The sequence below is a fragment of the Oncorhynchus gorbuscha genome, linkage group LG05, assembly GCF_021184085.1.
Source record: "Oncorhynchus gorbuscha isolate QuinsamMale2020 ecotype Even-year linkage group LG05, OgorEven_v1.0, whole genome shotgun sequence".
In the NCBI taxonomy this organism is placed as follows: domain Eukaryota; kingdom Metazoa; phylum Chordata; class Actinopteri; order Salmoniformes; family Salmonidae; genus Oncorhynchus; species Oncorhynchus gorbuscha.
Genome location: NC_060177.1, coordinates 64,502,737 through 64,518,049, shown reverse-complemented (window position 1 = coordinate 64,518,049; position 15,313 = coordinate 64,502,737). Strand labels below are relative to the sequence as shown.

General features: G+C 45.2%; 1 protein-coding gene across 4 annotated transcripts in view; it reads left to right on the top strand.

Annotated features, from left to right (window-relative positions):
* Positions 1–15,313, top strand: part of adgra2 (adhesion G protein-coupled receptor A2) — a 57,746-nt gene that overhangs the window by 12,916 nt on the left and 29,517 nt on the right. For 3 of the 4 annotated variants that reach the window (XM_046350693.1, XM_046350692.1, XM_046350691.1), the window contains exon 3: positions 14,085–14,156. In XM_046350693.1, coding sequence (XP_046206649.1) covers positions 14,085–14,156 — 72 coding nt within the window. Of the gene's footprint in view, positions 1–776; positions 885–14,084; positions 14,157–15,313 lie in introns of those variants that run through there. The other variant, XM_046350694.1, reaches the window with a different exon arrangement.

The window sequence follows — 15,313 nt, the reverse complement described above, 5'->3', positions numbered from 1 at the left end:
CTAATGGTACATCAACTAGCGAAAACTAGTCAATTTACTTCTGTTGAAATGGGACAAAACATTTCCATACACACAAAAGCTGTTAGATACTGCTATCTAACATATAGTAGCTAAAGGCTAGAACTGGACTGGCTGTGGTAGCTATTGCTAGCTAGTTGATTCTCTTCAGTCAGAACTTCAGCGAGAGGAGATAAAACAGCTAACATTACATGTCAGTTACACTACTAGCTCAGCACTGGGAATATATATATTTTTCTGTTAAGTTAAACAGCAGTTACCTTGCCAGCTACAGCAGTCAAATAAAGCGTAGCCAGTTTCTGCTCTGCTTGCTTTTACAAATCTGAGAAAAAGCGCAACACACATAGAGAGCAGCACCATGCTGGTCAGAAGCTTTGCCTTCACACAGCCTGTCTGCACGCTCTGTGGTGTCCGTGGTCCTAAATCCAGCTGGCTGAAACCGCCAAACAGCCTACCCGACCAATCTGAGGCGTCTGCATTGTCCTAAAGCATACTGATGCTGCTTTTTTGTATCACAGTGCAATGATAAAACTGGTGAATACATAGTCCATTTATCATTTTAGATTGTTGCTCAAAATGCCATGACCTTTAAATTTGGCAAAAGCAGAGAAATATGTTGTCATAGCAACATTATACCCCTGAGTGAATTTTTTCTTATTATAGTTTTTCATTTCAGACAGCTCCTTCTAATCTAACTCCAAAAGAATCATAACTTTCTGGTTATTCTTCTCCAGATATACCCCCCACCCTTCTGTCTCTCTTCCTCTTCCCCTCTCTCTTCCCGGTGCTGAACCACATAAATGGCCCCCAGAGTTTCTGCTTTGGGAGCAGACTGCAGACCCACAGAGGGCGGCGGTGTGTCTGTGGTGAGAATGCTTTTGGTCTTTGTGTGTGTTTGTGTGTGTGTCTAATTCTGTGTTTGTGTGATACCGAGTATTGATATCTGAAGATTGTAAGAGTAAATCTACCGTATGTTTAGTGTTGAACATATTTCAGATCTACTTTATCAAATGTCTATAATGTTGCAAAATGGGAACTTGTCTGTGCTGATATACTGCTTGAAATTAATCATTGAATTACTGAAAAATAAAATTATTCATTTGCTCACTTTGTAACTAAAACATAATTATGTTTGATAAATGGGTCAAATGTGTCAGAAACAGATTTTCGACTATAATTATTCAAATTGAGATGTCATCACTGTAAAAGCTTGTGGTTCTATCTCAGTTTAAATGTGTCACTCTAAATGAGATGTATTTAACAGTAGATAAATCTTTCTGGTGAAGTGTATGAGAACCATTTGCATGGTGTGAAGAAACATTCCCACTGGGCAAAAACTGTTTGAATCAACGTTGTTTCCACATCATTTCAACCCCCCAAAATTAATGTGATGATGTTGAATCAATATGGAAAACTGTTTGGATTCACAAAAAGTAATCAACGTAAGGGCATTTAGTCTTTTTTCCACTCACATTTGAACCTAAATCCAATGACATGGTTACATTTTATGTTGATTTCACATTGAATTCACTTTAGTTGAAAACTCTAAACTAAACGTGGAACTGACCTCTGTGTCCAATGGGATGGCTTTCCATTCGCTAGTTACCCACTAATTGGAGTGGAGTTGTTCATTCTATTCCATTTCACTGAGCATTACAGAGCCACTCAATAACACAACGCACATTTCTACTGTACATACATTTGAAGTCGGACGTTTACATACACCTTAGCCAAATACATTTAAACTCAGTTTTTCACAATTCCTGACATTTAATCGTAGTAAAAATTGTCTTAGGTAATTTAGGATCACCATTTTATTTTAAGAATGTGAAATGTCAGAATAATATTAGAGATATTCATATTTTATTTCTTTCATCACATACCCAGTGGGTAAGACATTTACATACACTCAGTTAGTATCGGGAAGATTTGCTTATAAATTGTTTAGCATTGGGTCAAATGTTTCGGGTAGCCTTCCACAAGCTTCCCACAATAAGTTGCGTGAATTTTGGCCCATTCTTCCTGGCAGAGCTGGTGTAACTGAATCAGGTTTGTAGGCCTCCTTGCTCGCACACGCTTTTTCAGTTCTGCCCACACATTTTCTATAGAATTGAGGTCAGGGATTTGTGATGGCCACTTCAATACCATGACTTTGTTGTCCTTAAGCCATTTTGCCACAACTTTGGAGGTATGCTTGGGGTCATTGTCCATTTTGGAAGACCCATTTGCGACCAAGCCTTAACTTCATGACTGATGTCTTGAGATGTTGCTTCAATATATCCAGATAATTTTCCATCCTCGTGATGCCATCTATTTTATGAAGTGCACCAGTCCCTCCTGCAGCAAAGCACCCCCACCACTTGATGCTGCCACCCCTGTGCCTCATGGTTGGGATGGTGTTCTTCAGCTTGCAAGCCTCCACCTTTTTCCTCCAAACATGACAATGGTCATTATGGCCAAACAGTTCTATTTTTGTTTCATCAGACCAGAGGACATTTCTCCAAAAAGTACGATCTTTGTCCCCATGTGCAGTTGCAAACCATAGTCTGGCTTTTTTATGGTGGTTTTGGAGCAGTGGCTTCTTCCTTGCTGAAGGGACGTTCAGGTTACGTTGATATAGGACTCGTTTTACTGTGAATATAGATACTTTTGTACCTGTTTCCTCCAGCATCTTCACAAGGTCCTTTGCTGTTGTTCTGGGATTGATTTGCACTTTTGCACCAAAGTACGTTAATCTCTAGGAGACAGAACGCATCTTCTTCCTGAGCGTGGTCCCCTGGTGTTTATACTTCTGCACTATTTTTTGTACAGATGAACGTGGTACCTTCAGGCATTTGGAAATTGCTCCTAAGGATGAACCAGACTTGTGGAGGTCTACAATTTATTTTTCTGAGGTCTTGGCTGATTTCTTTTGATTTTCCCATGATTTCAAGGAAAGATGCGCTGAGTTTGAAGGTAGACCTTAAAACATTAGCCAATCATTAGCCGATCATTAGCCGGTCATTTAGCCGATCAGAAGCTTCTAAAGCCATGACATAATTTTCAAGCTGTTTAAAGGCACAGTCAACTTAGTGTATGTAAACTTCTGACCCACTGGAATTGTGATACAGTGAATTATAAGTGAAATAATCTGTGAACAATTGTTGGAAAAAATGACTTGTGTCATGCACAGAGTTGATGTCCTAACCAACTTGCCAAAACTATAGTTCGTTTAGAAGAAATTTGTGGAGTGGTTGAAATTTTTTTTTAATGACTCCAACCTAAGTGTATGTAAACTTCCGACTTCAGCTGTATGTAATGCATTTAACTAACAACATCAAACTTCCTACCTAGTCAAACAGCGTTGTTAGTGGAAACACTGCAACTGTCCACCACACGGCCGCTGTTATTGTTTTTGTTTTGTTGACAAAGCGGAGGTGAGGAGCATCCTGCAACATGGTAAAAAAAAATCTGCTTTTCTATCACGTGTGCAATGATATCTGTGGGAGATAGTAGTGTTTGTTGTTTTAAGTAACTTCTTTGTTGTATTAATATCGCGAATGGACGTGGCAGTTTCACCAATTAACAATTCCAGCTTTAAGTTATTTGGGTCAGAATGATTTTGTCCCTATCCTTTGTAAAAGCAAACCAATTTCCCAGCAGTCTTTGCATTGGAGCAGAAAACAGAGCTTAGTTATGAGACAGAACAATGAGACAATGTTAGTCAGGCATGGACCACATTCCACTTGATTGAAAAGGCTAGATTCACTAAATTGCCTCATTAAAATAACAAACTTTAGACACTGATGGAGTTGCTGACTAGGTTGGACTGCCGTTTTGAACCTTTTCTTGTGTTGGTTGGTAAGGATGTTGACAGTGAACTATGGGAATCTTAGTTGTACTTTTAACATTGACTTGCCGTGTTTTACTTTGGTTGTTAGGATTCTAGGCAGCCACTTGCTTACATCTTTCATCTTTCATTCTTTGTTGTTTGCCCAGGTTTAGGAAATTGTGTTGCACAACTAAAAGGAAACCCGGAATAAAAGAGAAGTAGTAGAATAACCCGCATGTCATGGAAGTTGCTTTCTCATGAATTCAATTGTCCTGAGACTGTTTCCATCTCTGCACACAGGAGCACTGTGTGTGTGTGCACAAGTGTGCATGTGCGTGTGTGTGCACACATGTGGGAAGGGCGTGCACGGCCACTGAGCCTAAAATAGGATTCCATCCTCCCCTCTCTAATTAGAGACTGTTTATAAAACCCAGATTTAAATTTTAGACTAAGGAATCACTGAAGGACTGCTTGCCATTTTACACTCAAACATATGCATGTGCTGGTGCATATGGATAGATCTGAATGTCAAACACACACACACACACACACACACACACACACACACACACACACACACACACACACACACACACACACACACACACACACACACACACACACACACACACACACACACACACACACACACACACACACACACACACACACACACACACACACACACACACACACACACACACACACACACGCAACCACAAACCACATAGACTTACTCACTAGCCCAGCCTGGTTACCCAAGCACAATGCAGTATACTCTATAATAAGCAGTTCTATGTATCAGATGCAAGAACTCCCTCCCACATCCAGCTTCAGCTTCAGGGCAGGACACATTGCACTCAGCTGCCAAATGATAGTTTGAATTTGATATTAATCGTATGTAGTTCTTACTTTGAGTTGACCTTCCTTTAGTTTGGTAAACAAATATTGTCCATAGCATCTTACACCCTTTGGAAGTACACTGTATGACTTTCTGGTTTTCACAGCCTTTAACTGCACAGGAAGAATGACCCCTCACAGCTCTGAGAACAAACAAGCTCATCAAGGAGATTCTGCTCACTTTTCCATAATGCTCAAATAACTCCATCAGTGCTTGTGATATGATTTTACTAAACCATTTGATGTGCAATTACATGGATACTCCTTTACATGACGGGAGATAAATAGGACTTGTAGTTTGGCACGGCTCCCTGTTCCCTGCTGGAAGCACACTGGTGGCTCAGGGACAATGGACACATTCATGTCTCGAGACACATTTACTGCTTAAGTGCTCGTTGTGCTCAAGGGCGTTCAGTGGCCGCTGTATTCACTGTGGTGACCCAAGCCTCAGAGGACAGAGCCGGTGTCCCTGTGCCAAACAGAACTGCTGCCTGTCAGAGGTGGCTAACTACCACTGAGTGGCTGTGGAGGCTCCCTGGCTCCACCTGATTCCACCTGTTATGGGTCTGGGACGTGACCAGGGCACTGAATGGTGAGGAAAGGCCCCTCAACTGGCCTTCAGGACAGAGACACCAGTCCAATGCAGAGGCACTGTAAGACCTTCCCTTTTTTATAAATCAGGTCTACCATAAACACACATTCTCTCCATCTTCTTCCTTCTCTCTTTCTCCCTCTTTTTCTGTCTCTTTCTTACCCTCTCTCACACACGCCCGCACGCACGCACGCACGCACGCACGCACGCACGCACGCACGCACGCACTCAAGCACACACACACACACACACACACACACACACACACACACACACACACACACACACACACACACACACACACACACACACACACACACACACACACACACACACACACACACACACATGCTCCTGCTGAGATGGGGCTCCTGTGGCTTGCAGCAGTAATTGGTCTGGGCCTTCATTAGTAGCAGGACTGAGGGCTGTGACATGTCACAATGAAAGTGTGTGTGTTCAAGTGACTAGACTCCCTCCCTCAGTAGCCAGCTAACAAGTGAACACACCCCTTAACCCTATAATAACCAGCTCCATGTGTCTGTGAAGCAGACCTGCTCCTCGTCCACGACTTGTTTACCAACAGTGATATCACAGGATTGTCAATGAAAACCAGGCGCTAAGCTGTTCAAATGCTCACCAGCTATTCAAAAAGTTACACTCACATCCAAAGGCTTCATCTCTCTACCACCCTGTGATCAAACGTTATGTTGAACAGTCTGTGAGCGGCGCCGTACTACTATGGCTGACCCTGTAAAACGACACATTTCACTGCACCTATCCAGTGTATGTGACAATAAAACATATATTTAAAAAATGTACACACACACCTTGCAGTAGTTTTTGTTGAAGTAGTGGAGAGGGGCGGACAGCCTTGAGCTAACTGGCTAACTTTTTGGCTGGGGCTAGTCTGTTAGAGGCCAACTCTAGGCCATTCCATGTGTATGAGGTGAGTGTGAGGAAGGTGCTATGTAATGTGCTGTAGTTTGGAAATTGCTTTTGATGAATTAGACGTGGCACTTCGAAAGACTAAGAGGCCTTGAGAAGCTTGTTAACAGCCAAGTGAAGTAATGGAGCTTTTAATAAAACTGTGGGTTCACCCGCAATATTCACAGACCCAATCTGTCTGTCCTCTTCAGTCCAATTTCCAACCTCGTCATGCCTTTATTGGAAAAGAGTCTGCCATGTCGCTGCTTTACAGTAACTGCTCTCCTACGCACTGCCAGGACACTTCTAAAGATGTCAATAAAAATTGCTCAAACTCAAGGAGATTGTTTTGAATGACTTTAAGCTATGCATGGGATTCTAGTGGAAGTATCCAGACTGAGAAGGTATACAAAGGTGCATGTTGTCTGCTTTAGCATTAAGAGACATGAAGTCACTTCTTCCACGTTTAAAAGCCTCATTCAAGTTCCTCTATAAATCACTTTCAATGGGTTATTGGATTTAAATGGCTATATTTTGCTGTGAAATAATCCAATGCTTTCAGTATAAAATCACAGTGCAGATTAAACTGGATTGAATTGTGATGCACAAACTCTCCTTGAACAGCTTTCTTATTGACGGCTCCTATTAGTCTTTTAATCTCTGAGCCAGGGCTTTATGTCGTGTGCTGAGTTTGTGGCGCGTTACCAAACTCTTTCAAGGGTTCTTGTCTTTCACCTTGTGTGTGGTCCTTTAGCAAAGAGGTCTTTCCAAAGTTAAATGATGTTTACACGGTGGCACATTAGTTGTTTTGACTCTTTATTACATTGAACCTGCACCTCTCTTTGTTTGCTTTGGGGACAGGGCCCATGGTCAGGGCTCATGTTGTTCCATTTGATTGTGTTTCCAGGGTGTTTAGTAGGACGGGCCACAGCCGTGGCTGATCTTTGAACCCCAATCCCCAATCCCCGTCTCCTGCAGCCTTGGGTGTTTGTTTCTGGACGACTCTGTAGATGATCAGTGTTATGATAGAGAGGTAGATTGTTGATGTTGTTGATGTTGTTGTAATGAGATGCTGGGTTGCCAGGATAAAGATGGTTAATGAGCGCGGAGAGCTTAGCCTGCAGAGGGATTCTTATTAAATAGAAATCCCTCCTTAAGACTGTTATCCTACTTGTGGTCGGCTGTAGAAGCCTGCAGCTAAAGTCCCTTCTGGAGTGGAGGCAGGGATAGAGGGGCTCCAAGAAGCCAGGGCATTTGGGAAAGCAGCAGGAAAATGGTAAAATGGGACTCTTCATTCATACAGTCATCTAACTATCATCTAGTTAGTCTTTATTATGTTTTGTTTGTTTCTTTGTAACAACACTTATTTTATTTACTTTTGATTTGATTTCAAGTCATAATGATAAAATGTAAGATTGTTAGCACAGTTATTTTATTTATTGATGTATTTTATTTAACATTTATTTAACTAGGCAAGTCAGTTAAAAACAAATTCTTATTTACAATGACGGCCAACCAAAAGGCAAATGGATGAGAGAGGAGGGCTAGAAACAAGGACATGATTAGAAAGGGAATGAGACCCGTGCTAGAGACACAGTGGAACAGAATGAAAGTTTATTTTTACAACAATGTTTATTGGGAACAGATATGTGCGATTTGAAAGAGAGGATATCCTGTCTTGTTTGAGAATAATTTTATAAAGTGGAGATTTGTCCTAAACCTGTTTTTTCCCCCTCAGCTGTCATTTGAATAGCTGTACATACTGTAGCATGCCTTCAGATTACCACCAGAGGAACACATATTCACACAAAAAATAATACTAGCAGAGGATGACCTGAAACTCAGTGCGGCTGTAGGAAAGCATGCACAAACACACAGAGGCACACAGAGAGGCACACAGAGAGGCACACAGAGAGGCACACATAGAGGCACACAGAGAGGCACACATAGAGGCACACAGAGAGGCACACAGAGAGGCACACAGAGAGGCACACAGAGAGAGAGGCACACAGAGAGGCACACAGAGAGGCACACAGAGAGGCACACAGAGAGGCACACAGAGGCACACAGAGAGAGAGGCACACAGAGAGAGAGGCACACAGAGAGAGAGGCACATAGAGAGGCACACATAGAGAGGCACACAGAGAGAGACACACTGAAAGAGACATGCAGAAAGAGACACACAGAAAGAGACACACAGAAAGAGACAAGCACGTAGAGAGACACCGAGAGAGAGACACAGAGAGACACAGAGGCAAGCACGTACAAACACACAGAGCGACACACAGAGAGACACAGAGAGAGAGACACACAGAGAGAGACACACTGAAAGAGACACACAGAAAGAGACACACAGAAAGAGACACACAGAAAGAGACAAGCACGTAGAGAGACACCGAGAGAGAGACACAGAGAGACACAGAGAGACACACAGAGAAACACAGATGAACAGAGGCAAGCACGTGCATACACACAGAGACACTCACAGACATAGAGCCAGACATAGACACTCCCTCCCACACACAAACTCCATCTACCTAATCCTTCACACCTGTGTGAGTGTGTGGTAACATGGGGCTGATCAGAACGATGATCCACCCAGCTGAGAAGGTTTAGTCTGAGACAAACAGTAGCTTGGAGTCACCATTTCTCCTCTCCTCTTTACAGAGAGGAAGGAGCTAAAATAAATCAGTGAATGAATACAATATCGGACATGGTGACATGCCCTCATGTCTCCCTCAAAGGCATTGCGGGTTAAGGAAGCAAATTGAGCAAACCAACAAATTGAGTGGCACGGCCTAGGGAGGGGTTGCTGTGGTTTGTACTGCTGGGACAGGGCCCTTTGTTTGGCAGTCAGTGTGCATCTCACTGACTTACTGTCTCAGCCATGCACAAGGAGGGAGGGCTAAGGTATAGCATACCAGCAGTTTCTATAGAAACAGAGCTCAAGGATGGGATGTCTTTCTGTTTTTACTGTATGCTCTCCATCTCTCTGAGGTGACTATTTCTGGTTGAGTAATCATGTCATGGTACCGTATCCCCATTAGGAGAGACATGAGAGGAGTATGTGTGCCTGTCTTCAGTGCTGTGACCTGTACACGCTCAACCTCTAGCAACAACAGCAGACCTACTGCTCCAACAGCTGAATCATCTTGGAAGACATGTCTCTTATCATTGGCCCTGCTGGTGTTTGATCTTCACTGAATGGCCTTAGATGAAGTGTCTTTATATGTCCCCCAAGGCTGACCTGCAGCCCAGGGTTTACACACCGATGTTAGATTCAATTACTGACTCTGATCTCTGATAGGCCGCTGGTCTATAAAGGGCCAAATGAATGAGGCTAATGCAGCTCTGCTGTACCTTAGAGAATGTCTGGATTGAGTTAGTGCACTTTTCATATCGCGCACCATAGTGCTGCAATTGCATTTGGAGGCCGACTAACTCAATGTGCCGTCTGTCAAGGGTGCCGTCAGTGTGGAGACGCAGCAGGCCATTCAAAAAACACAGGCCACTCTATCAAGTTCCCCTCCTCCTCCTCACTTCAGTGATGAATAGTGTATGTGACCCATGCTTTTTCAATCAAGCACAGATCTCGCTCATTGCTAGTGCTTCTAAAAATACTCAAATACTCTATACAGCCTTTGTGTATTTCGATGTAGAAGTGAATGTTTCTCATATTCTTCGCTTGTTCTCTGTTCCGGTCACTCCTGTCTTCCACCTGCTCATGGACAGCGCTCTGCCCTGTGCGTCTCCTTGCTGTCCAGGAAGTTCTCTCCACCTGACCTCTAACCTCTGTCTGCCGCGTCCTGAACAAACAGCTAATTGTCTGGTTTCCTGTTTAGCCTAATGGGAGGGAGCAAACAGCCTATTTCAGGCTATTTACAGAGCTCTGTCTCACCCTCGTTCTTTCTTGGTGTCTTACTCACTATTGTTTGTGTTGATCCTGTGGAAGAACAATTTGCACTCTGCTACAGACATCAGAGATACACCGGTGTACTAGACTAGGAAAATGATATGCTAAAATCCTGAATCGCCAGACCCTTTATTTTCCTGGAAATGTACGTCTTATGTTTCCACAATGTGCTTGACGCTACATGTTTGTGTATTTACTTTCAAGTTCTTCTGTGCAACGTAGAAAATACTGTAGGTTTCATTATATTCTATTGAAATTGATGCGCTTAAGGCTAATAGATTTAGATACTGAGCTGATTGGCTCAGATGACCCTATTTTGTCTATCACAAGCACCCACTACACAATCATGGTCAAAAATCATGCAAAAATATGAACATGAACACACACATACATGCACACACACGTGCACGCACTCAAGAACGCAAGCACACATACACACAGCACTCAGACTAATCGACCTCTCTCTGAATAATACGCTTAGTCAAAAAGGAACTCTCAATATCTAAACTTCTGTGTTGAATTAAATGGCTTGTTGCTTTGCCAGATGTGACTGTCTGCTCTGCTATCTGTATTGAATTATTCAGGCCGTTCCGGATCTTCTGTAGCTTTCATCTCAGGCCTGCATCGAGTTATATGAGAGATACTGTGCCTAACTGAAGCGTGAGACCATAGGTCTGGAAGTCACAGGTTCAATTTCAGGCTACGCCCTAGGACGACAACGATACACATGAGTCTGCATTTTCTGCACATTTATTTGCATATGGATTTGAATATATTTTGTTTCAGGGGGAAAAGGGAAGGGAAAGCAGTAGCCTAGTTGAAGTAGACGGATAGATAGCTACACATTTAGACACTGTCAGTATACCAATGTTATAGTTCATTTCTTACGGTGCTGACAAAGTGACTAATGACCAATGTATTCATTATCAACCCCTTAGTTGATGAAGTCACTGGTGCTGCACAAGGGGCGTGGTGATTAAATCTGTTCATTAAGTCAACAAAAAGGCGAGGAGATGAGGGCTGTGTTTTTATTGATGTGGCAGGAAGTTTGGGGACTGCCTGATTCTGCTGCATCTGTAAATCTCACAGGCTGTTCACAGTCAGCTTCCTCTTTTAAAACACACACACACACTCGTGCTCCTCTCTGTTCCTCAGCATCGATTAAAAACACACTTCATCTCACTAACAGCCTATTAAGTGCCCCGGAGAATGAGGAGAGGGCGTAGTGAGTCGGGGGTGGGGGTGTTAATGACGGCGAGCTGTCGCCTGAGCCTGCCCCTGCTTTACTCTGCTTCTCCACTGAGGATCACAGAGACACAGTGTGGCAGACACACAGCCAACCTGACAGGACCCATGACACACAACCAACCTGACAGGACCCATGACACACAGCCAACCTGACAGGACCCATGACACACAGCCAACCTGACAGGACCCATGACACACAGCCAACCTGACAGGACCCATGACACACAACCAACCTGACAGGACCCATGACACACAGCCAACCTGACAGGACCCATGACACACAGCCAACCTGACAGGACCCATGACACACAGCCAACCTGACAGGACCCATGACACACAGCCAACCTGACAGGACCCATGACACACAACCACCCTGACAGGACCCATGACACACAACCACCCTGACAGGACCCATGACACACAACCAACCTGACAGGACCCATGACACACAACCAACCTGACAGGACCCATGACACACAACCAACCTGACAGGACCCATGACACACAACCAACCTGACAGGACCCATGACACACAGCCAACCTGACAGGACCCATGACACACAGCCACCTGACAGGACCCCACACCTGACAGTGGCCACACACAACCACCCTGACAGGCCACCCATGATCACACAGCCACAGCTGACAGGACCCATGACACACAGCCGACCTGATAGACCCATGACCTGACAGGACCCAACCACCAACCTGACAGGACCCATGACACACAGCCAACCTGACAGGACCCATGACACACAGCCAACCTGACAGGACCCATGACACACAGCCAACCTGACAGGACCCATGACACACAGCCAACCTGACAGGACCCATGACACACAGCCAACCTGACAGGACCCATGACACACAGCCAACCTGACAGGACCCATGACACACAGCCAACCTGACAGGACCCATGACACACAGCCACCCTGACAGGACCCATGACACACAGCCAACCTGACAGGACCCATGACACACAACCACCCTGACAGGACCCATGACACACAGCCAACCTGACAGGACCCATGACACACAGCCACCCTGACAGGACCCATGACACACAACCACCCTGACAGGACCCATGACACACAGCCCACCTGACAGGACCCATGACACACAGCCAACCTGACAGGACCCATGACACACAGTCGACCTGACAGGACCCATGACACACAGCCAACCTGACAGGACCCACGACACACAGCCGACCTGACAGGACCCACGACACACAGCCGACCTGACAGGACCCACCTGACCACACACACAGCCGACCGGACAGGCCACCTCACACAGCCATCCTGACAGGGACCATGACACACAGCTGACCGGACGGGACCCACGACAGACAGCCGACCTGACATGACACACAGCCGACCTGACAGGACCCACGACACACAGCCAACCTGACAGGACCCATGACACACAGCCAACCTGACACGGACCATGACACACAGTCGACCTGACAGGACCCACGTCACACAGCCAACCTGACAGGACACACGACACACAGCCGACCTGACAGGACCCACGACACACAGCCGACCTGACAGTGGCCACGACACACAGCCGACCTGACAGGCCACGACACACAGCCGACCGGACAGGCCACCTCACACAGCCATCCTGACAGGGACCATGACAGACAGCCGACCAGACAGGACCCACGACAGACAGCCGACCAGACAGGACCCACGACACACAGCTGACCGGACGGGACCCACGACAGACAGCCGACCTGACACGACACACAGCCGACCTGACAGGACCCACGACACACAGCCACCTGACAGGACCCATGACACACAGCCACCCTGACAGAACCCACAACACACAGGCTTCAGGACCAGAGACTGTGTGTCTCCTGAGCAGTTTACACTGAAAGGGAATGTCACCGTGGACACTGTAGGACCCCGTGGAGGCCTGGCTGTGTCTGGGGCAGGTCAGAGGGTTAGAGCTGGCGGGATTCTGTAGTGGTGTGAAATTTAAAGATAGCCTCTCTGTCAGTCTGAGCTGACTTAGACTGCACTGGGTCCCTATGGGCTGGCATGCCTGATTTACTTTAAATACTGTTTCCCATGATGCCTTCTGAGACAAAGTGGATCGCCTGCTCTGATCAGTGCATGCTGGTCCTAGAAAGCGCCTCACCCTCTTTTCTGATAAGGGCCCTATAAGCCAAATGATTTGCCAATAGGGAGAAGAGTAATTGTCTTGTCGATCGCAGACTTTCCTTTGATGTGGACGCTGTTGGCTTCTGATGTAAAAATGTATCCAGGATGATTATCATGATTACAGCTACCTACCTACCGCCCACTCCCACCCCCTCAATTTCCTATTTAGTCTTTAGGATTAATTGGGAACAGTTTAGTGTAATGTCTCTGGCCAGGGTAATCATGTGTGCGACTGTTGCTCGGGAAATCAACATGCAATTTGTTTATCCTCTCATAAAGATTCGGACCCTCTTAGAGGAATCCTACTTTTATCTGAAACCCTTTCTCTGGGCAATTGAGTTGTTGGTCATCTATTTCTCTGCTTTTGCACTTACTCCTTTCATACCCTAATTAGGGGTCTGACAAATAGATCTCGTAGGCTACTGTATGAGTTGGATGTGTGTCTTTGTGCAACATTTGTGATGAAGCACAACTAATGATATCTTGGTTTTTCATTTTTCTTTGCAGAATTTTGAGCAACAATCGGATCAGGGTTCTGAGAAATGGATCCTTTCTTGGACTAAACGCCTTGGAGAAACTGTGAGTACGCTTGTATTTTCCCATCATCTGATTCTGTCCTGGGGTCTCACTCATAAGTTCAACATTGGCAGGTTTAAAGACAACAGGTTAGCTGCTGTGTGCTTGGAGCTCATATGGCCCCACAGAGACAGGGGGTCAGGGAGATCTATGCATCTCGCAGCTCGGCTATCCAATGGGCCGGCTTCAGCAGGGAAGATGAAATACTGAGAGTGGTTATTTATGTGAAAAGATTGCATAATTACACCACCATCCGTCATTATCAGGGAAGCCCTGCTCTACAGGACAAGATAAGGGGATCCATGGGAGGAGCAGGCTGTTGGCGCTGCCTGCACTGCCTGCTGCTCAGACTGAGGCAGGCAGCTGGCTGGCTGGCTGGTTTATGCTATGGAGGTAGGGTCTCAGTGCCTAGCTAGTTCACTCGCTGTTTATTATCGATCCTTACAGTTTAGGTGACAGTTGAGTCCTCTGAGGATTTGATCTTCAGCAGTGGCACAAAATGTCCCTGCTGTTGTCAACATAAGAAACACAAATATAAAGGCTGAGTGACACTGATGAAGGGAGTTTTACATTGCGTCAACAAAATGAGAGTATACAGTGTTGTAGTGTACAGTATGTATGAAATGGGGCCAACAACTGTGCATGTCTAGGAGGCAGCAGTTTTGGGGGAGGGTCGGGGGGAGGAGGTGCTTAAGCAATATTAGTTCCACATGTCAGTGAGCTGCCACACATGAAGTTAACAAGCTTTTCCAAAATGTTGAAAGAAAGACAAATATGGTAATTCGCTGCAGTTGTTAGCTTGTTAGTACCTACCTACTGGATCTCAAACCAGACATGCCAGGTCTGGAAAAAAGAGCTACATTTGCAGAAACTGTTAGCCTCTCGGTTATTGTCTGCCATGTGAGCCACGCCAGGCAAGAAACCCTGTGACCGTGTTCTTACCTTCTTCTTAGGCTCTCTATTACCCAGAGGAGAAATCCGAGTTAGATCCTCACCCATGTCAAGCTTCGTTTGCTCACCTTTATGACCTGTGTTGTTAGACCCTTTAGCTGAGATTTGATTAGTGGTATGGGGCTTTGGCAAACTAGAGGCTTGAGCAGAATTGTTTGTTTGATGTAAAATGAGATGATATTACTTGTTTTTGCATGTGCAGAAAAGAC